Source organism: Erinaceus europaeus, chromosome 7, assembly GCF_950295315.1.
Source record: "Erinaceus europaeus chromosome 7, mEriEur2.1, whole genome shotgun sequence".
NCBI lineage: Eukaryota > Metazoa > Chordata > Mammalia > Eulipotyphla > Erinaceidae > Erinaceus > Erinaceus europaeus.
Genome location: NC_080168.1, coordinates 48,383,248 through 48,404,942, shown reverse-complemented (window position 1 = coordinate 48,404,942; position 21,695 = coordinate 48,383,248). Strand labels below are relative to the sequence as shown.

At 35.3% G+C, this 21,695-nt stretch overlaps 1 protein-coding gene across 1 annotated transcript; it reads right to left on the bottom strand.

Moving 5' to 3' along the window:
- Positions 1-3,331: 3,331 nt before the first annotated feature.
- LOC132539340 (C-type lectin domain family 7 member A-like) lies at positions 3,332-16,081 on the bottom strand. Its single transcript, XM_060193501.1, has 7 exons — positions 15,805-16,081; positions 15,133-15,222; positions 13,064-13,162; positions 11,594-11,635; positions 10,603-10,754; positions 3,578-3,705; positions 3,332-3,371 (listed from the first exon to the last, which is right to left on the bottom strand). Exons 2-7 carry the CDS (start codon positions 15,218-15,220, stop codon positions 3,332-3,334), a joined length of 549 nt encoding a protein of 182 aa, XP_060049484.1. The 5' UTR covers positions 15,221-15,222; positions 15,805-16,081.
- Positions 16,082-21,695: the final 5,614 nt, after the last annotated feature.

Here is a 21,695-nt window from a genome sequence, read left to right as displayed (position 1 = left end):
AAGAAATTGTACCCAAGTATTATCAACTTTGTTATAATCTTTTAACCCTACTATCAATAAAATAAAGAAATAGAAAAATGGAAAGTCTTAGTGACATTTCCTATTGAGAAAGAGAAAACTAGGGGGGTATATAGGACAGTAGGAAGTCTCTGTATTACCCCCACACACACACACATTCCAATTACTATTGCGTAGCTCTCTTCTCTACCTGCTTAGAGTTTAACAACTATAAATGGAATTCAATACTAATTAACATTTTACATTTTTATTGAGATAATATTATTTTATCTGATGTAACAGAAGCAGATAATGTTTTTGTTGTATGTGAGAGAGTGTAGAACACTGATCTATAATTATAATGTTCTCTTTTGTCTTTTTGTTTGTTACATGGTACATGGAATTGACCCATGGGCTCAGACATGCTAGTAACATTTTTTAAAACAATGTTAAATAAACATCTATGGTGGCCACACACCCAATTAAATGCACATATTACCAAGTTCAAGAACCAGGGTTTGAAGCCCCATTCCCCATTTGCAGTGAGGAAGCTTCACTAACAGGTTTTCAGGTGTCTGTCTTTCTATAGTTCTGTTTATATCTCCATCATGTTTCAACTTCTCTCTATCATATCTAATAAAAATTAGAAAGCAAAATTTGAAGGAAAAAAAATGGCTACTGAGAGTTGTCAATCTATAGTACTGGCACTGAGCTTCAGCAATAACCTTGGAGGCAAATAAAAGAAAACAAGCAATGTCATGGTTGAAATTATCACTGGAGAATCTCAGATGTTCTTTTTCTTCAGCTGGTGCATTTTTTCTAATCTGAATATACTGTTGTCTTACAGATACAGTAGCCACTACTTTGGCAATCTCCAGCAATTACCTGGCCATATGTTATATGGACACATTTGTTGTTAGCATTTTCATGTTGTAGAAATTGAAAGCTAGAAGAGAATATACTTTCCATTAAATACTGAATTTGCATTATATGATATTCATATCTTTAAAAGCCATAATATCTCAGTATACTTTATAAAGAAGCTCCTTTCCAAGTTCTCTAACAATGAAAATAGTGAGTATGTGGTAGCACCCAAAATCTATCATTAACTCTGGAATTGGGATGAAAGGATGCCTTGACTCCTGACAATATGCTCTGTGAACTCAGGCAGTTGCAAAGTATCTGAGATTAGTGTCTACATTTCCTTTATATATTAGTGTTCTGATAAACTTCTACTAACTACAGAGCAATACAGAATTACAGTTAATCTTCTGGAGAAGGTTAGCTTGCACCTTTCAGAGTAAAAATCAGAATCCTTAGAACTATACAGCAGCAATAATCTCAAAAGAGAATATAAATATACCAACAAAAGGTAATTATGTTTTTAAAAAAATTTTTAAATTATTTATTTTCCCTTTTTGTTGCCCTGTTTTTATTGTTGTTGTAGTTATTATTGTAGTTGTTGTTGATGTCATCATTGTTGGATAGGACAGAGAGAAATGGAGAGAGGAGGGGAAGACAGAGAGGAGGAGAGAAAGACACCAGCAGACCTGCTTCACCCTGTGTGAAGCAACTCCCCCACAGGTGGGGAGCCTGGGCTCAAACCGTGATCTTTTCATGGGTCCTTGCGCTTCGCATCATGTGCACTTAACCCCGCTGTACTACCACCTGACCTCCCAAAAGGTAATTATGATTATCGTGAGATGTACCTTGTGATTCTTGAAACATTCAATGCTGTATGAAAATATTGCAATTAGAAATGAAAATGCAGTCACTTCAAATTTTAGGTAAATATTTATGTTTACTTTGGAATTGGAGCTTGTGTTAGAAAAGCATAATAGGGGGGCCAGGTGGTACTCACCTGGTTAAGCGCATACATTACAGTGAACAAGGACACAGGTTCAAGTGCCTGGTTCCCATCTGCAGGGAGAAAGCTTCACAAGCGGTGAAGCAGGATTGTAGGTGTCTATCATTCTCTCCCCCTCTCTGTCTTCCCCTCCTTCTCCATTTCTCTCTGTCCTGTCTAACAAAGATGACATCAATAACAACAACAACAACTACAACAGCAATAAAAAAGGGAAACAAAAGGGAAAATAAATAAATAAATATTTTTAAAAACTTAAAAAAAAAGAAAGAAAAGCATAATAGGTTAGTGTGTGCATTCTGGAAGGAATGTTGAATAATTTATTTATGAAATCTCATGATGAAGTATCTTTAAATTAGATTTAATTATTTATCACTACATTTTACAAAGTATAAATGTATAAAAGTCAATGGAAACATTTTTATATCAAATAAAATATTTACAATATTTAGTTGTTATGTTATAATGGAATGAATTTCAAATGACACTGTATACTATAATTCAGTGAATCATTTTAATGTCATTTTATAGCTCCTATCCCTTCAAATAGCCTAATAGTTCTATTATGACACCCAGAAATATTGTAAAATTGTGTAGTTGGTTAAATAGTGCCTTACAAGTCATGTTCAAGATTTCAGAGTCTGACATATTGAATTAGGTTCTTTATATATTCAATTAATATCAAGATAAAATCATATCATCCTAGGTACAATAAGTGACAATGCCATTATATGAATGAAAGGACACAACGAAGCAGTGAAAAAAGACAAATGCAGTTAGGTGATATATTTGAATTGTGCCAGAGATTGCCAGCTCATTTGTATGACTGAAGACAATAAAAAATTTCTCTCACTATCACTGAGTCTTGCTATACTTACATTTACCTCATTGTACAAGTTCTATGGAACAACAAAATTGTTACTCATCAATAACAATTAATTCTTCCTCTGGAGAAATTCAGCTATCTGCCTCAAGAGAAAAAATTATACAAAAGAAATTGTACCAACAGCCGACTTTAGACTTCTGCCCTCAAACTGTGAAGATAGACCTTTGCTATTTTTTTTTTTTTTTCATTTTACTGGGTTGGGAGATTTAAGCCACCCAGTTCAGGATAATTTATTATAGTTACCCTAGCAAACAACTGTATATAAACTACACTAAATAAGCCCTAGAGAGCAAAGTGGAAACATACTTTTTTTTTCATTATGTGCTCTTGTCTTATAGTCAAACCAATCATTAAAAAATATAAACAACTATAAATTATCTAATCACATTGAAATCTTTTTTATTCTTTTAAAAATTGTTATTATTATTATTATTATTTTACCAGAGCACTGTTCAGCTCTGGTTTATGGTGGTGCAGGAGATTGAACCTGGGGATATGGTACCTCGGCATAACAATCTGTTTGCATAACCAATATGCTATTTACCCCCACCCTCTTGTGCATTCTCTGTGTATTCTATTACAGTTTAAATAAATTTCAGAATGGTGGCACTCTGGTCACAGAACCTATAAGCAATTTAAAGAAGTTGTGAAAGAAAGTGCTAAACCTAGTATTTTAACCATTGTGCCTCCTTTGCTTCTGTCTTGTGGTTTCCTAGTTAATTTATTCTGAATGCCTCTGCTATAAAATTTAACATCCTCATATAGCCACACTATTAAGATTTGAAAGACAATAATATTCAGACTGAAATTTATAAAAGCAAGAGACTTACTTGTTCAGGGTAAGATCTGTGCCATCTCCCCAAGTCCATTTTAGTTGTTTGCTATTGTAGGATAAACTGATAAAAAATTTTTCATTTTGCATATTACATTGCATCTTGGATAATTTTTTTAAAAAATTCTGCAGAGAGAAAAACAAAATAGAAGGAATAAATTTCCTTTTGAAAGAGAAATGCAATTGGCTATGTTTTATCTTTAAATTTCAATTTAGTATCTATTTTCTACTAGATAGAATCCAGAGAGAATACGCCTAAATTATTTAGTTACCTAAATTTATTTAAATTATCTAAATTTATTTAATTTATTAAATTAATCAATTTATTTAAATTATCTAGATTTATTTAAATTATATGTCAATAACTACTATTCACTTATTAGTTGGGTAATTGTGTGGTTTTTTAAAATTTTTTTGACAGGACAGAAAGAAATTGGGAGGGGAATGGAGGTGGAGAAGGGGAGAAAAAGATAGACACCTGCAGACCTGTTTCATTACATGTGAAGTGCCCACTTCCCCAGGTGAAGAATAGGGGGCTTTAACCCAGGTTCAAGTGCACATACTGATTAATGTGCACTAAACCTGGTGTGCCACTGCCTGGCCCCAGTTACTTTTATTTACATTATATTCTAGCCATTTTCTTGGCTTATGAGTTGTAATAGTTTACAGAACATTTTGTTGTTGTAGTGCTTAAATTTGGCACAGCAAATAGAATGCTGACATCTATTACAATGAATGGAGACACAGTATGACAGAGGAATAGTAAGAACATTTTAACTGTTTTTCGTGTACCAGAATATTCTCCAATGGGTTTGCCTTTTAAGTTAAAAAAATTATAAGGAAGCTTCAATAATAATAATAAATGGTTGAGTAAATACAGTTTGGCATAGGCAGATAAAAGGATAATTTGAGAGCCAAACACAAGAATGAACATAGGTGAACCATCAAGAGTTTAGAGAAGACCATCATAGATGGAGGCTGTAATGAACAGTGTGTTGAAGAATCCTACATAGCATAAAATATTAGAGAATCATGTAGGTACTATACTACTATACACATGTACATCTTATTTGTGTTTCTTCCTAAATGCTCAGAAAAGAAATTCAAGTGCTATTTAAGTCCAGTTGTAAAGATTTTGAAGACTGGAGGATAAAGAGTGTTTTATAAGTACATAAAATATAGGAGGTTGGGGGTTGTATTGTTATATGGAAAACCGGGAAATGTTATGCATGTATAAACTATTGTATTTACTGTAGAATGTAAAACATTAATTCCCTAATAAAGAAATTCAAATATATATGGGGTCACTGACATTCATAACATTTTCTGATTGGAAAAAAACAAGTCAGGGGAAGAGCCCAGATGACAACTTGGAAGCAGCAGCTTGTGGCCTGGGATTCTCTGGATAGGGTAGGATACTGGGCCATATAGGAGCCCTATAACTCTCTCTTGGGTTGGAAAACGGAGGCCAGGGGGACAAAGAAAGGAATATCTTTTGATTATTTCTGAGTTCATCCCTCCCCCCAACCCCAGAACCAGCCCCAGGGGCTGGACAGCCACTCCCAGCTGAGCTATTTTCTTATCAAGATTCCTGGCTCACCAGGGGTGTCATTCCAAACCTTTTCCTTTTTGTTTCCCTTCCTTCCTTTTTTTTTTTTTTTTTAAAGTGGCTGGAGCTTTATTTGAATGACAAAATATCTGACCAATCAGAGCCTCACTCCTGCCTGGGAAACACTACCTGGAGGTTTTTTTCTTTTCTTTTTTTTTTTTTTTTTGTTGGACACTTCTTACAGTTGGTTGGTTGTCTTTGCTCAGGCTGCCTGCAGCCAATCCAGAGCAGTTCAAGCTGAGGACTGACTGTTACGGTTTTTTACTATATTTTATTTTATTATTATATACATATGTCCCTTTCCCCTCTCCTTCCTCAGGTTGAAAAAAATTAACTGTTGTTGTTTTTTTTATTGCTAGGTGACTGGGTGGCCTATCCATTGTGAGAGGAACTTGTTTCTCTACCTCTTCCCTCAACTCTCCTTTTTCCCTCCTCCTAGCTAAAAAAACAAACAAATAAAAAAAAAAAACCTTCATTACTTTTCACTGCTCTTTTTTTTCTTGTTCTTTTCTTCCTTCTTCCTTCTTTTGCTTTCTGAATTCACTGATACTCATTTGTGAATTATTTTGGGAAAGAAATATGACTCAGAGTGGACTCTGTCTCTATTCTCTACTTCCATTTATCCTCTTGCTATCCCTAGAATTTATAGTGCACAGTAGATTTGCATAATTATCTTTGCTTTCCCTTTTTTCCTTTCTTTTTATTTTTCTTTTGGATTTGGTTGCTATTTTTTCTTGGACTGGAGGTGTTGTTTGGCTAACTGGTATTGGTTGAACTGCATCAATCCTTGCTTCAGTTACTATTGTTGTAATTTCTGATATTTGTGACTGCATTTGTCAGTAGGGTCTTTAGTATAGTGTGACTTGTACACAAAACACAACTTAAGAACAACAGAACAAAAATAAAATAAACATCAATAAAAATGGTTAAATCAAGAGCAAATATAACTATCACAATGAATCAGGACAGTAACAAAGAAGAAACTCCAAATCAGTCAGAAGTAACCATACATAAGAAAAGTATACAAGCAATAATAAACCTAATAATCACAGAATTGAAGACAACTATGGAGGAAAGGGCTATCAGTATTAGGGAAACAACAGATGAGACCCTCAAGGAAAATACTAGCTACCTATAAGTAATTAGAGAATTGAAAGCTGAAATAGCTGAGCTAAAAGGACAATTAGCAGAACAAGCTAATACTACAACTGAAGTGAAAAAGAAGAAGCTGAGGGAAGGGAAAGCAGGGTAACATAAGCAGAAATCAGAATTAGCCAGACAGAGGATGAGCTAGGAAAACCAATAAAGAGGTAAAAGAGCTCAAGAAGAGATTGAGAGACACTGAAAACAACAACAGACACATATGGGATGATCTCAAAAGAAGCGATATTCATATAATTGGCCTGTCAGAGGAAGAAAGAGAGGAAGGGGAAGTAAACATTCTAGAAGAAATTATAGAAGAAAAATTCTTAGGCCTAAAGAACAGAAAGGACATTAAGATTCAAGAGGCCCAGAGAGTCCCAACAGAATCAACCCAGATCTGAAGACACCAAGACACATCATAGCTACAATGAAAAGAAGTAAGGATAAAGAGAGGAACCTAAAGGCTGCAAGAGAAAAACAAAAAGTCATATACAGGGGAAAACTCTTATGGGATAAGACTATAAACAGACTTCTCCACTCAAACTCTAAAAGGCAGAAGAACATGGCAAGATATCTATCGAGCCCTGAATGATAAAAGGTTTCAGCCAAGGATAATCTATCCTGCTAGACTTTCATTCAAACTAGATGGAGGGATCAAAACCTTCTCAGGCAGACAACAGTTAAAAGAGGCAACCATCAGCAAGCCTGCCCTGAAAGAGGTTCTAAAAGACCTCTTATAAACAAGAACATCACCATAGTACTTGCCATATATCAGAGCAAATAAAAAAATGTTGAATAATTGCACTAAAATACGTTAAATCCATAATATCAGTAAATGTCAATGGCTTAAACTCACCCACTAAAAGGCACATAGTGGTAGGAAGGATCAGAAAAAACAAACCAACCATATGCTGCTTGCAAGAATCCCATCTGACACAACAAGACAAACACAGACTTAAAGTGAAAGGGTGAGAAACTACCATACAGGATAATAGACCACACAAAAAAGGCAATAACAGCCATTCTCATCGCTGACACAATAGACTTCAAAATAAATAAAATAATAAAAGATAGGCAAGGCCATTACAAAATGATTAGAGGATCAATCAACCAAGAAGACTTAACAATTATTAACATCTATGCACCCAATGAGGAACCATCTAAATACATCAAACACCTACTGAAAGAACTACAAAAAAACATCAATAGTAATACAATAATAGTGGGACACTTTAACACCCCACTCCCACACTTAGATAGATCAACAAAGCAGAGAATTAACAAAGAAACAAGAGAATTAAATGAACAGATGGACAGACAAGACATCCTGGAAATTTTTAGAGTTCTTTATCCCAAAAAAGTGGAATACACATTTTTTTAAAAATCCCCACAGCACATCTTCAAGAATAGACCACATGTTAGGCCACAAAGACAATATCAACAAATTAGAGCATTGAAATCATCCCAAGTATCTTAGACCACAGTGGAGTACAGATAACATTGAACAACAAACAGAAAATTAATAAAAGACACAGAATTTGGAAAGTAAACAATATACTGCTTACCACTGGTTCAGAGAGACACTCAAGCAAGAAATTCATATGTTCCTGGAAACAAATGATAATGAAGAGACAAGCTATCAAAAATCTTCGGGACACAGCTAAAGCAGTATTGAGAGGGAAACTCATAGCCATACAGTCACACATTAGAGAACTATAAAAAGCTCAAATAAACAACTTATTGCATGCCTTAAGGACTTAGAGGAAGAGAAACAAAGGAACACTAAAGCAAACAGATGGACAGAAATCATTAAAATCAGAGAAGATATAAACAACATAGAAAATAAGAGAACCATACAAAAGATAAATGAAGCTAAATGTTGGTTCTTTGAAATATTAAACAAGATTAACAAATCCCAAACCAGAGTCACTTAAAAAAAAAAAGACTGAAATTAATAGAATTGTACACAATTGAGGAGATATCACAACTGACATCACAGAAATCCAGAAAATCATGCGAAACTTCTATGAGGAACTATATGCCCCCAAGGTAGAGAATCTGGAAGAAATGGAAGAATTCCTAGAAACATATGCCCTTCCAAACCTGAACCAAGAAAAACTACAAAATCTAAATGCACCAATCACAGACAAAGAAATCAAAACAGTTATTAAGAATCTCCCCAACAACAAAAGTCCTGGACCAGATGGCTTCACAAACTAAATCTACAAAACTTTCAGGAAACAGCTAATACCTATACTTCTAAAGCTCTTCCACAACATCAGAGAAACAGGAACACTCCCTTCCACCTTCTATGAAGCCAACATCATCCTGATACAAAAAGCAGATAGGGACACAACAAAAAAGGAAAACTGCAGACCAATATCTCTGATGAACATAGATGCCAAAATATTAAACAATATTCTGGCCAACCGGCTACAGCAGTATATCAAAAAGATTGTTCATCATGACCAAATGGTATTTATTCCAAGAATGCAAGGCTGCTTCAACATACATAAGTCAATCAATGCCATTCACCACATCAATAACAGCAAAACCGAACACCACATGATTATCTCAATAGATGCAAAGAAAGCCTTTGACAAAATCCAACACCCATTCATGCTGAAAACACTACAAAAATGGCAATAGATGTGAATTTCCTCAAGACAGAAAACCTACAGCCAGTATCATATGCAATGGACAGAAGCTGAAAGCATTCCACCTCAGATCAGGTACTAGACCATTATCACCATTACTGTTCAACATAGTACTGGAAGTTCTTGCCATAGCAATCAGGCAAGAGAAAGAAATCCAAGGAATACAGATTGGAAGGAAAGAAGTCAAGCGCTCACTATTTACAGATGATATGATAGTATACATAGACAAACCCAAAGAATCCAGCAGAAACATACTGGAAGTTATTAGGCAATATAGCAAGGAGTCAGGTTACAAAATCAATATACAAAAATTAGTGGCATTTCTTTATGCAACACTAAATCTAAAGAAGGCATCCAGAAATCACTCCCCATTCACTGTTGCAGCATAATCAATAAAATACCTAGGAATAAAGCTGAACAACAAAGTGAAAGACTTGTATACCGAAAATTATGAGTCACTATTCATGGAAATAGAATATGATCCCAAGAAATGGAAAGATATCCCACGCTCATGGATTGGAAGAATAAATATAAAAATATTATTCTACCCAGAGCCATAAATAATTTTGTTAATTTTTATTTATAAAAAAGAAAACACTGACAAAACCATAGGATAAAAGGGTTACAACGCCACACAATTCCAACCACCCAAACTCCATACCCATCCCCTCTCCTGATAGTATGAACCCAGGGTCATTATAGGGTACAGAAGTTGAAAGTTTTGGCTTCTGTAATTCCTTCCCTGCTGAACATGGGCATTGGCAGATGGATCCATACTCCCAGCCTGTCTCTTTCTTTCCCTAGATAGGGGTGGGGTTCTGGGGGAGGAGTGGCTCCAGGATACATTGGTGGGGTCTTCTGCCCAGGAACATTCAGTTGGCATCATGTTAGTATCTGGAATCTGGTGGCTGAAAAAAGAGTTAACATATAAAGCTAAATAAATTGTTCACTAATCAATCATGAGACTAAAAGCTGGAATATTACAGATGAAGATTTGGGTCTCCATTTTGAAAATAGCTAGTAGTTATTCCAAGTAATAGTAGTAGATAGAAGTTATTCCAAATTTGGAATATAATTAGAATATGCTCACTAGCTACCTACAAAATAGTGGACCCCCCCAGCGCTTCATCTGCACTATTCCAGCCTTTAGGTCCATGATTGGTCAACAATTTGTCTTTTACAACCACAATTTCTAGATGCTAGCAGCATGCCGACCAGACTTCCCTGGACAGACAACACCACCAATGTGTTCTGGAACTCCACTTCCCCAGAGCCCTTCCCCACTAGGGAAAGAGAGAGACTGGGAGAATGGATCGACCTGTCAATGCCCATGTTCAGCAGGGAAGCAATTACAGAAGCCAGACCTTTCACCTTCTGCATCCCACAATAACCTTGCATCCATACTCCCAGAGGGTTAAAGAATAGGAAAGCTATCATGGGAGGGGAGGGGATACATAGCTCTGGCGGATTGTGGGAATTGTATGGAGTTGCACCCTTTTTATCCTATGGTTTTTTCAGTGTTTCCTTTTTATAAATAAAAATATAAGAAAAGAAAAAGAAACAAACAAACAAAAAAAAACCTCACTGTTTCACAAAACAAAATCTCATCTTTACCATCTCTTCTTCAGTATCCAGTTTAAGAAATCTTGACTTTAAATCAGTGCAAGAACTGTCACATTCTTTCCAAGGAAGCAAATTTCTTGCAAAATGATAGCAGTTTTTTCCATATTGATGCCAGTTGTCTGGACAAGTAGGATAGTTCCTGACTTAAAAAAAGTAGAAGATAGCAGAATGTCTTTCATCACCTTAAGCTACAGTCACTAAACCCAGCTAGCAATCTACTCATAAACACACAAAAAACATCATTTGAATGTTGTATGACTGATTTTATGCATTTAAATGTAGTATTAATATCATCTTAAATTAACATGCCAATTTATGAAAGCATTTTGATTATTAAACACATTTTTAGAAGCTCTTTTTGGGGCAGAGGTAGATAGCATATAGTTATGCAAAAAGACTCCAAAGTCCCAGGTTCAATCCCCTGCACAACCATAAGCCTGAGCTGAGCAGTGCTCTGGTAAAATAACACTAATAATAAATTAAAATTAAAATAACATATTTTAAAAAGTTCTTTTTCTTTCTTTTGTAAACTGGGCCTTACACATCCACAGTTTCATTGCTCCAGTCTGACTTTTTCATTCTTTTTGCTTCTGATAGAGATAAAGAGAGCAAGAGATGCCAGGAGCACCAAAGTTCCCCCAGCTATCACAGAGCTGTCATGTGTCACTGGGCTTGAACCTGAGCTACAAGCATTGCAAAGTATATGAGCAAATTTTCTCAAGAAACATTTTTTAATGGAAAATTATAAATGTATCAAGAAACATATACCGCATGTCTAATTGTTCAAGTTATCTATGTAATGTATCACATTTTCAAAATGCAAAACTGAATATATTTATAGTAAAACATATCTTTGAATGTTAGATAATGAAGTTTGAACACAAAATTGTAAGTGAATATTGAATCCACACAAAAAGATTATATCTCATCAAAATGTCATTCAAACTTACATTACAATGGCCCTGTCACTTTGAATACTTACTGTATTCCTGATTACTATCTGTTTCCTGGGATCCAAATGCACCTGTGAAGCAAAATAAATTATATGTGACTTATTCTATTGTCTCTTTTACATTAAAAGAATAATCCAGAGATCTCATCAATATTACTTGGATTGGGAGTCGGGCTGTAGCGCAGCATGTTAAGCGCAGGTGGCGCAAAGCACAAGGACCGGCATAAGGATCCCGGTTCGAACCCCGGCTCCCCACCTGCAGGGGAGTCGCTTCACAGGCGGTGAAGCAGGTCTGCAGGTGTCTATCTTTCTCTCCTCCTCTCTGTCTTCCCCTCCTCTCTCCATTTCTCTCTGTCCTATCCAACAACGACGGCAACAACAATAATAATAACTACAACAATAAAACAACAAGGGCAACAAAAGGGAATAAATAAATAAAATAAAAATATTAAAAAAAAAACTTAAAAAAATATTACTTGGATTATCCTTTTGAAATGCCTTATTACCCCCTAAAAGGAAATTCTGAAAGATATTATAAACTCAAAGAGACAAACATTTATTTGAACATTATTGTATACAGCACATTGTACACAGTTAGATATATAAGTCATTAATAAAATATTACTTCTCTAAAAGAACTAAGTACAGTAGAGTTATAAGTACAAAAATAAATTTCAATACAGGTAAATCAAATGAGCAAGTTGTCATGATATGCTTAGAAAAGATGATAAATTCATATGTACATAAGATTTCATCTTCAGTCTGTGCAGAGAATATTTCAGTTGGCTAATTAACTAAACTGATAAATGAGATTCTTTATATTTTACTATGTTAGCAGAAACAAATATTTCTAGTTTTTATTACTGCTATTTTATTGCCATCTGGTTATTGCTGGAACTCAGTGCATGTACATGGAGGCCATTTTGCTTCTTTGTTTTCCCTTCCTTCTTCCTTCCTCCCTTCCTTTCTTCTTTCCACCTTTCCTTCCTTATTTCTCTCTTCATTGTATAGGAAGAAATTGAGAAGGGAGATGAGATAGAAAATGAGAGTGGGGAGTGGGGCAGTAGCACAGTGGGTTAAGCTCAAGTGGTGCAAGCTCAAGGACCAGAGTAAGGATCCTGGTTCGAGCCCCTTCCCCCCAACTTCCCCCCTGCAGGGGAGTCGCTTCTCTCCCCCCCTCTGTCTTTCCCTCCTCTAGATTTCTCTCTGCCCTATCCAACAACAATGACATCAGTAATAACCACAACAATAAAGCAACAAGGGCAACAAAAGGGAATAAAAAGATAAATAAATATTTGAAAAAAAGAAAAAGAAAATGAGAGTTAAAAGAGGCAGCTGTAGCTCTACTTTACAATTCATGAAGCTTCCCCAGTGCAGGGAAGGAATGCCAGTTTGAACCTGAATTCTTGCACATAAAATGTGTACTCTTTCTGGGTGTGCTATTCCTCCCTTCCTGAAAAAAAAAAAAAAAGAAGACTTCTGTTTTACATAGTTACTTACGCAATGCAGCAAAGAGTCCCCAAGACAACATAAGTAACAGGCAAATGATCCCTAGAACCACTGCAATGACTCTCCATGGAGAAGAAGGAACAGGATGCTCTACAAAAACAACAACAACAACAAAACGTAAATAAACCATAAGCCATCACATTTTAATTTTAAAATTATACCAGTCAAATATCATATAACTAATTCAAAGAACAAAGAAATAGGTATTTGTGATATTCTTAGAGTTCACTAAACTACAATAGACTTAAAATATCTTCTTCATGAAGTGGCTAACTAAATACTAACGTTTTCCCAGTCCCCTTAACACTCCATGATTAAAAGACTTAAAGTTATAGGGGGAGTTAGTCATTGTTACCTCTTGAAAGGCTATAAAAGAGAAATGTTTAAGCTCTAAGTACAGAAAGTTAAGGAAGAAAACAATGAAGTGAAATGAAAAAACAAAACAGAAAAGCCCTCTAAAAGAAATCAAACTGAGGTTGTCCATGACTCGGTCAATCTGACATAGCAATGAAGTTAAAATAAAAGGGACTCAAGTCAAGGTCATTTGCTAGTTGCATAATCAAGAAATCTGTCTCATGTCTTTTTACCACAACTTCTTCATTTATAAGATAGATTTTACAACTCCCCAATTCCAACAGTAATGGAAACAAATGCAAAAATGAATATATGAGACTATATAAAACTTAAAAAAGAAAATCTTCACAGGGAATTAAATTATCATCAAAATGGAAAAGAAAACCAATGGAATATAGGGAGATATTTTCAAATCTTACATTTGATGAAGAGTTAATATTTAAAAGATATAAAAATTCATAAAAATAAAACATGATAAAAACAATATGACTAAGAAAATTGGAATGATATCTGAATATATACTATTTCCAAAGGAGACGAATGGATGATCAACAGGCATCTGAAAAGACGTCTGACATCTTTTCTACTCAGAAGACATGAATCAAAAAAGAATTTCTCACTTTGCAAGTGCAAAAGTGGTTAGAATCAAGATAAAAAACAAGTGTTGTGGAGGATGTGGAGAAAACAGAACATTTGTACATTGGTGATAGGAATATAAAAGGATGCCCCTATTGTTGAAAAAAAATTGGAGGTCCCTCAAAAATTAAAGGGAATTTATACAATCCAGGTATCCCAGTTTGAAGTATATGCACAGAACACAAAGTAACACTTTTCTGAAGAAACACTGGTACTCCCATGTCCATGGCAGCATACTTAGAATAATGAAGAGTTTGAAGCAGACTACTGACTGAATAGAAAGCATAAACAGAATACTAAATAAAAATTATATGTGAATATATACATATAGCTCAGTTATTTTTTAAAAATATTATCTTTATTTATTAGAGAGAGCCAGAAATTGAGAGGGAAGGGGCTGATAGAGAGTAAGAGAGACAGAGAGATACCTGCAGCCCTGATCCACCACTTGTGAAGCTTTTCCCCTACAGGTGGGGAGTTGAGGCTTGAACCCGAGTCCTTGCAAACTGTAGTGTGTGCCCTTAAGCAGCTGTGCTACCAACTGGTCCTTCAGATGTTTTTTTTAAATGATGTAATAAATCAGATGAGAAAGACATTTTCTGATCTTGCATGTGGCATGGAAGGAGTCAAAACAAAGTTCAAAGAATAAACTGTAAAGTTTAATTGTTGATTATCAGACAGGAAGGGTGTGTATGCAAATCTGGTAAAGGAAGTCAGTTGCATGGTGAAAGCAGCAATCAGGCTTATCTTCAGGAATGTAGAAGTTAATGTAACATATATTCATTTATGATGCTGTATAAATCAAACGGTGTTGAAAATTGGTGGTTTTTTTTTAAAAAACACTGATCAATGTTTTAAATATAGTCATAATTATTTGACCTCTATAAAGCCTTAATTTGCCTACAAAGATTTTTATTTTTCCTGTTTAGTAAAACATAATCATTAAAATTATGTGACAGTGCATGTAAGCATCTATGTGCATCTGAGCAGACAGTGCATAATTTTCCTTACTTTAAAGAGTCCTTTAAATATAGAAAGTACACATTCCTAATATATAAAACTTAACTGACCTTTTCTTTTAGTTGTTTCAGCTTTTTGCCTTCTCTTTGGCTTAGATGAATGTGGAAATTTCAAATTAGAATAGATTAATTCACTCATTACTAAAGGGAAAAATATATGACAAAAATGAATTTTATTTACATAAATTATGAAATCCATAAGTCATATTGTTCATTACTATAATCAAAATTGACACAAATAACTCATAATTTTGACAGAATTATAAACACGAAAATATTTTAACAATGGGGAAATAAAAAATAAGTACAATTAGGTATCTGTAATATTGTTTATTGATAACTGAAAATTAATAAACATCATCTAATAGCAAAAAAATGATGTGGTTACTGTACTAAATTCTGTAGAATAAACTTCTCTGTACTGACTAGTATCTCTCTTGACTTCTATACCTTATTACTTCCCACTTTCTTTCCTCTGTCCTTAATCTTCCCATGTTTTAATTGCCTTTTCATTCAGAAAATGGTAAATATATGCTCATATGTCACTTGAACCTCAAATTACATATACATTATTTCAAAGAAAATATTAAATACCTATTAATATAAATATACATTGATACAATAATCTGTCTCTGTTTTCCTCCAATATAGTTTCCTTTGAAATTCTACTCCATATAAGCACACTTAGGTAAATAGAATGAACAATTGGGGAACTATAATTACCTTCTTTCAGAAGAAAATGCTGGAATTTTTGCAGAGTGATTCTAAGTATATCCTTAGCAGAAGCAGACCTTAATTTTCATGAAAGAAGTCTGAATTTAAGACACTTAACAGTCCTTATTCTGTATCTAGAGTCCAGACATGAAGACAAGAGAAGGTATAGCGAACCAAATAATTCCTTCTCTGTCTTATGAAAGACTTTTCTGACTGAACACAGAATTCAAAACACAAGTGACCTGAGAGAACCACACAGGAAACTACTGCTGCCCAGATTAGCCCTGTATTCTCTCTAGACGGGACCTCTCTATTTTAGGTTATACAAGATATCTAATAAATTTGTACTAAAGACTGCTTGCTTTCACTCAATCTTGCATTGCCAGAGATATTATTGAATGACCCACATAGTCAACGACTGCCACCTCTCCAGATTCAAAGGAGGTCTCGAAACTTTACATCAGGCTCAACCTGATGCTGTTGACTGGCTACAGAAGAAGGGCAAACGCTAGAAGAAGAAGAATAGCATTGATGACTTAAAATATAGCGTCTATTATTTTAACCACTCCAGCATACTTTAATGATTGTATTTTAAATTCAGTTAATATGTGTGATGCCTCCTTTTGAATTTCTTCACTTCTAGAGTAGGTGTTGTCTTTCAGCACTAGATGATACATGCAGGACTCTCAGTGCAACTCAGCACTCATTTTCAGTGGACTGTCCACCTGTTATCAAAAACTCTCTTATTATTCACTGTCTCTGCAAATTAACAAGAAAAACAAATAATAATCTCTTCACATGTATGTAAAATTCAGTTTCTTAAAAGAATTTTATTCTTTCTGTGAGAGGATTGTTGTAACCATTTTGGCAATTTCTTTAGTTTAGATTAGCTGTAATTTGTAGATACTGACTCCCCATCTTTTAATATTTTAAAGATCTCTATCCAGTTATTTGAGGTCATTTTATCATTTACAGAAAAAGTAAACATGGGGCCGGGCAGTGGCGTACCTGGTTGGGTGTACATGTTACAGTGCCCAAGGACCCAGGTTTGAGCCCCTGTCCCCATCTGCAGGGGGAAAACTTTGTGAGTGGTGAAGCAGGGCTGCAGGTGTCTCTCTCCCTGTCTATCTCCCCCTTTCCTCTTGCTTTCTGACTGTCTCTATCCAATAAATAAATAAATAAATAAATAAATAGAAAAAGGAATACATTTGAAGTTATAATTCAAAGGATAGAATATTCAGAGAGATAGTGTATAGAAAAGAGGAGAAGAACTTTATAACTGCATAATTAATATAGAAGAAGAGGTAAAAATATTAAATAAATCTAGGGAAGGATGGGAACATAATACTTAAAATATAACAAAAAGTATGTTTCAAAAGAAAAAACATTTAACCACCTCATATTTAACTTTCCAGTATATTTTAAAGCTTGACATTAAAATGGAGATAACAAATCTAAACAATTATATATCTTGAAAATTCAATTCATATAGACAAAACTGTGAACTCAGATAATTCACAGTTTTATCTATTACTAAGAAGAAAACATCTAACTCCATAAATGATAAAACTATTTAGTTAATCATAAATGAAAATGTAAAAATGTAAGTAGAAATAACCTGTGCTATTGCAATAATGAATAGATAAGGATAAAATTTGGTCTAATGATATTTGAAATTTGTATCTATCACAAATCTTTTTTTTTTTTTTTTGCCTCCAGGGTTTTTGCTGGGGTTTGGTGCCTGCTCTATTAATCCACTGCTCCTGGTAGCCATTTTTTCTTCTTTTCTCTCTCTCTCTCTCTCTTTTTTTTTAATTGTATGAGACAGAGAGAAATTGAGAGAGTTGGGGGAGATAAAGAGGAGGGGAGAAAGACACTTGTAGACATGCTCCACAGCTTGAGAAGTGATCCCCCTGCAGTTGGGGACTTGGGGGTTTGAACCTGCATGCCTGCACAGGGGTCCTTGTTCTTAGTACTATGTGCGCTTAGCCTGGTGCGCTACCACCCTGCCCCCTCACTTATCCTCTTTAATCACATTGTTGAAAATTCGGTTAATGAATAATAAGAAATCAATTCAGTGAAAATATGCTTAACAGGAAACATTTTATAATCAAAATTCCTCACTAGAAAATGCTTTGTAACTCAATGACAAACAAAACATATAAAACATTTAGTAGGAGGGAATGAAATGGGCTAGAAGGGCACTAGGGCCCTGGACCTAGTGATAGAAAAGGACTTAGGTTGGAGGAGAAGATGTCATGCAGACACCTTCTTGGGGAGAGTAGAGGTTGTACCCATGTGTTAGCAACTGGTTCATTGCCTCATACCACAAGTAGCTAGAGTGGTATTCTGCTTTTGTTTATTTGGTTTTTTTTGCTTTTGTTTTTGTTTTTAGCATGTGCAACTTCTATTACTTTTTAAAACATAAACAAATTCTTGTCATTAAAAAGAAAAAAAAAATGGATGAACCTAGAAGTGAAATAATTCCTATGGAGAAAGAAAAATACCGTATCATTTCACTTATATGTGGAAGATAAAGAATTTGGTGTTTGTTTTTGGAAGAACTATTTTATGAAAAGATAATTTTGTAGAGTAGAGCATCTTTGACTGATTGTTTCCCCCCTCAGTGCTTTTAATAAGCCATGTCACTGCAGAGTTTCTATTAAAAGAGTTTTGATCATTACGAGAATTTCTCTTAAAAAATATTTTATTTATTTATCTATTTATTTAGATGCAGGGAGAGAGACACACACAGAGAAACACCAGAGCACTGTTCAGCTCTGGCTTATAGTGGTGTGGGGGATTGAACCTGGGATTTCAGAGCCTTAGGCATGAGTGTCTCTTTGCATAACCGTTATGCTATCTCTCCCACCCAAGAGTTTCTTTGTATATGGTAGTCTTTTGCTCTTGCTTAGTTTGGGGTTTTCTTTTTGTGTTCAACTTCTGACAATATAATTGTAATTTTGATTTCATTTTTGACACATTTTTCAAACATTTTATTTTGAAACATGATGTAAATTTTTAAGGCATTCTCTGCAGCATAACTGGGGATTTATTCCATTCATTTCATTTTGTATGTGTAAATAAAGTTTCATTATTTAGAATTACCACATTGTGTTCAGGCATTCATATTCTGAGGGACATCTCCAGTTTTCCTTGCTTTTATTTATTTTTCTTGAGCTAGTACTGGTTATAAAAATACTTGTTTTATTTAATTTTTTTATTAATATAATAATGATCAACATGACCATAGGATAAGAGGGTACAATTCAACACAGTTTCTACCACCAGAGTTCCATATCCCATCCACTCCATTGGAAGCTTACCTGTTCTTTTTTTAAAATTTTTTATTTAAGAAAGGATAAATGAACAAAAACATAAGGTAGGAGGGGGACAACTCCACACAATTCCCACCACCCAATCTCCATAACCCACCCCCTACCATGATAGCTTTCCCATTCTCTAGCCCTCTGGGAGCATGGACCCAGGGTCATTGAGGGTTGCAGAAGGTAGAAGGTCTGGCTTCTGTAATTGCTTCCCCACTGAACATGGGCATTGACTGGTCGGTCCATACTCCCAGTCTGCCTCTCTCTTTCCCTAGAAAGGTGTGTCTCTGGGGAAGCAGAGCTCCAGGACACATTGGTGGGGTCTTCAATCCAGAGAAGCCTGGCCAGCATCCTGGTGGCATCTGGAACCTGGTGATTGAAAAGAGAGTTAACATACGAAGCCAAACAATTTGTTGAGCAATCATGGATCCCAAGCTTGGAATAGTGGAGAGGAAGTGTTAGGGAGGTACTCACTGCAAACTCTAATGTACTTCTGCTTTCAGGTATATATTTTGCAGTAGTTTATGGATACGTGTGAACATAAGCTCTCTCTCACAGAAACTGGTGTATATCTAGGTTTTGGGACTTTGTTAGAAAGTGAACTACCTGAAATGAAATTAGAGTGTACTATAAAAGCAAAGGTCTCACCCGAGTAATGAAGCTGAAGGGTTGTCATTCCACACGTGAAGTCTCTGGATACAGTCTGAGGTGAAGCATGTTGAGGTGGCAATCGTTGCGTTGGTTAGGTTGTGATCGGCGGATGCAATATTATTTGGTTTGGATTGGGAGACGCATACGGGAAAGTGGGCCCTGTCCAAGGGTTCCAGGACTGGGGGAAGTAGGGGCTCTATAGTGGAGATGTGAGGTTCCTGCTATCTTAGGGTTCAAAAAGACAATCGATAGTTAATGTTATCATCACATTATTTGGTAATTGGGTTAACTTTGAAAAGTCCTTTTGTTATGGTTTGCTGTACAGTATGGAAGCTTACCTGTTGTTTATCCCTCTGGTAGCATGGACCCAGCCAGGATCATTATGGGGTGCAGAATGTGGAAGGTCTGGCTTCTGTAATTGCTTCTCCACTGAACATGGGTGTTGGCAGTTTGTTCCATGCTCCCAACCTGTATCTATCTTCCCTAGATACCTGTCTCATTAGGGAAAGATAGAAACAGTCTGTGACCGTGAATCAACCTTATTTTTAAAAATTTTATTAGTGATTTAGTACTGATTTACAAAATTATGAGATAACAGGAATATAATTTCACAACATTCCTACTACCAGAATTCTGTGTCCCCATTCCCTCCATTGCAAACTGTAGTAGTTCTCCCAAGGTCACATATATGGGTCAGTTGACTATATATATATATCCATTTTTTCTTTGATTCTTCCTTCTCTGCTGTACTTGGGCATTAGTAGGCTGATCCATACCCTAACCTGTTTCCTATTTTTCCTTAGTGGAATAGGACTCTAGAGAGGTAAGGCTTATCTGTCCAGGGAGATCTGGATGGAATCATAGCATCTGCAACTTGTGTCTGATAGGTGGTAATATATAAAGAAGGAAAAAATGTTTAATAAACAGGAACCAAAAAAATAGATATAAAACATATGAGAACAGTGATCTTAGGGTAGAAAAAAGCTAATTTTTTTTTTTATATTTTAGGTATGCTCCTAGAGACCCATGACTTTAGTAATCTTTGCTTGAGCTTGATAGCTAAGCTGTAAGTGGACTAAAAATATGGTCTGGGAAAATGGTCCCTGAGTTGAGAATAGGGTTAAAAAGCTGGATTAGTGCAGAGAGTAAGTCCAAAAATTGAAGAAAAAAATATATATAAATACAATTAATTGTTTACCCCTTTGATTTGATCCACAGCCATATATATTCACATTTAGAACAAGAGCCCATGTAACTTCCAAGTCTTTGTCAGTCTGAGCTCACAGTTCATGGTCACAATTGGGAAAATTCTAGGCTGCACTCATTTCAGGATCAGTTTTCTTTGAAAGTTAGAGCAGGATGACCCAGCTTCCCTTTGGAGACTGGGGCAGTCCTTACTACTGCTAGTATATAGTGAGGGTAAGGTCCTGGAGAGGCCCACAAAAGGGCTTATGATGATGTTCCTGATGGAAGTGACCAGTGATGGTGGGGAGAGGGATCTATTAAAGGTTTAGAACCATCATATCTATCACATAGATGTGGGAATCCAAGGATTCCCTGGTGAAGACACCAGATGATGGGGTGACCTGATATTGACCAAAAAGGTCACTATTAAGTGATTCAGTCTCTTGCCTTTATCCAGTTTTTATAGTCCTTTCTTTATCTGACAAGCTTAGACTTTTTTCCTATTGTTAAAGCAATGAGCGTCATTTGCTGTATTTAAACTGGTCTTAGGTTTATGGGTCTGACCTCAGGTAGCAAATACACCTAGGATTTTAGTGTGATCTAAGTTAACTTTAAGTTTTACTGCATTTACTTGTTTGATGATTCTAATAAAGGTTGTCACAGGGACAGTAATTGTCCTTTAATTGATATATATTTTTTGGCCAATGTATCTCTTGGCCAATTATATACAGTGTTTCT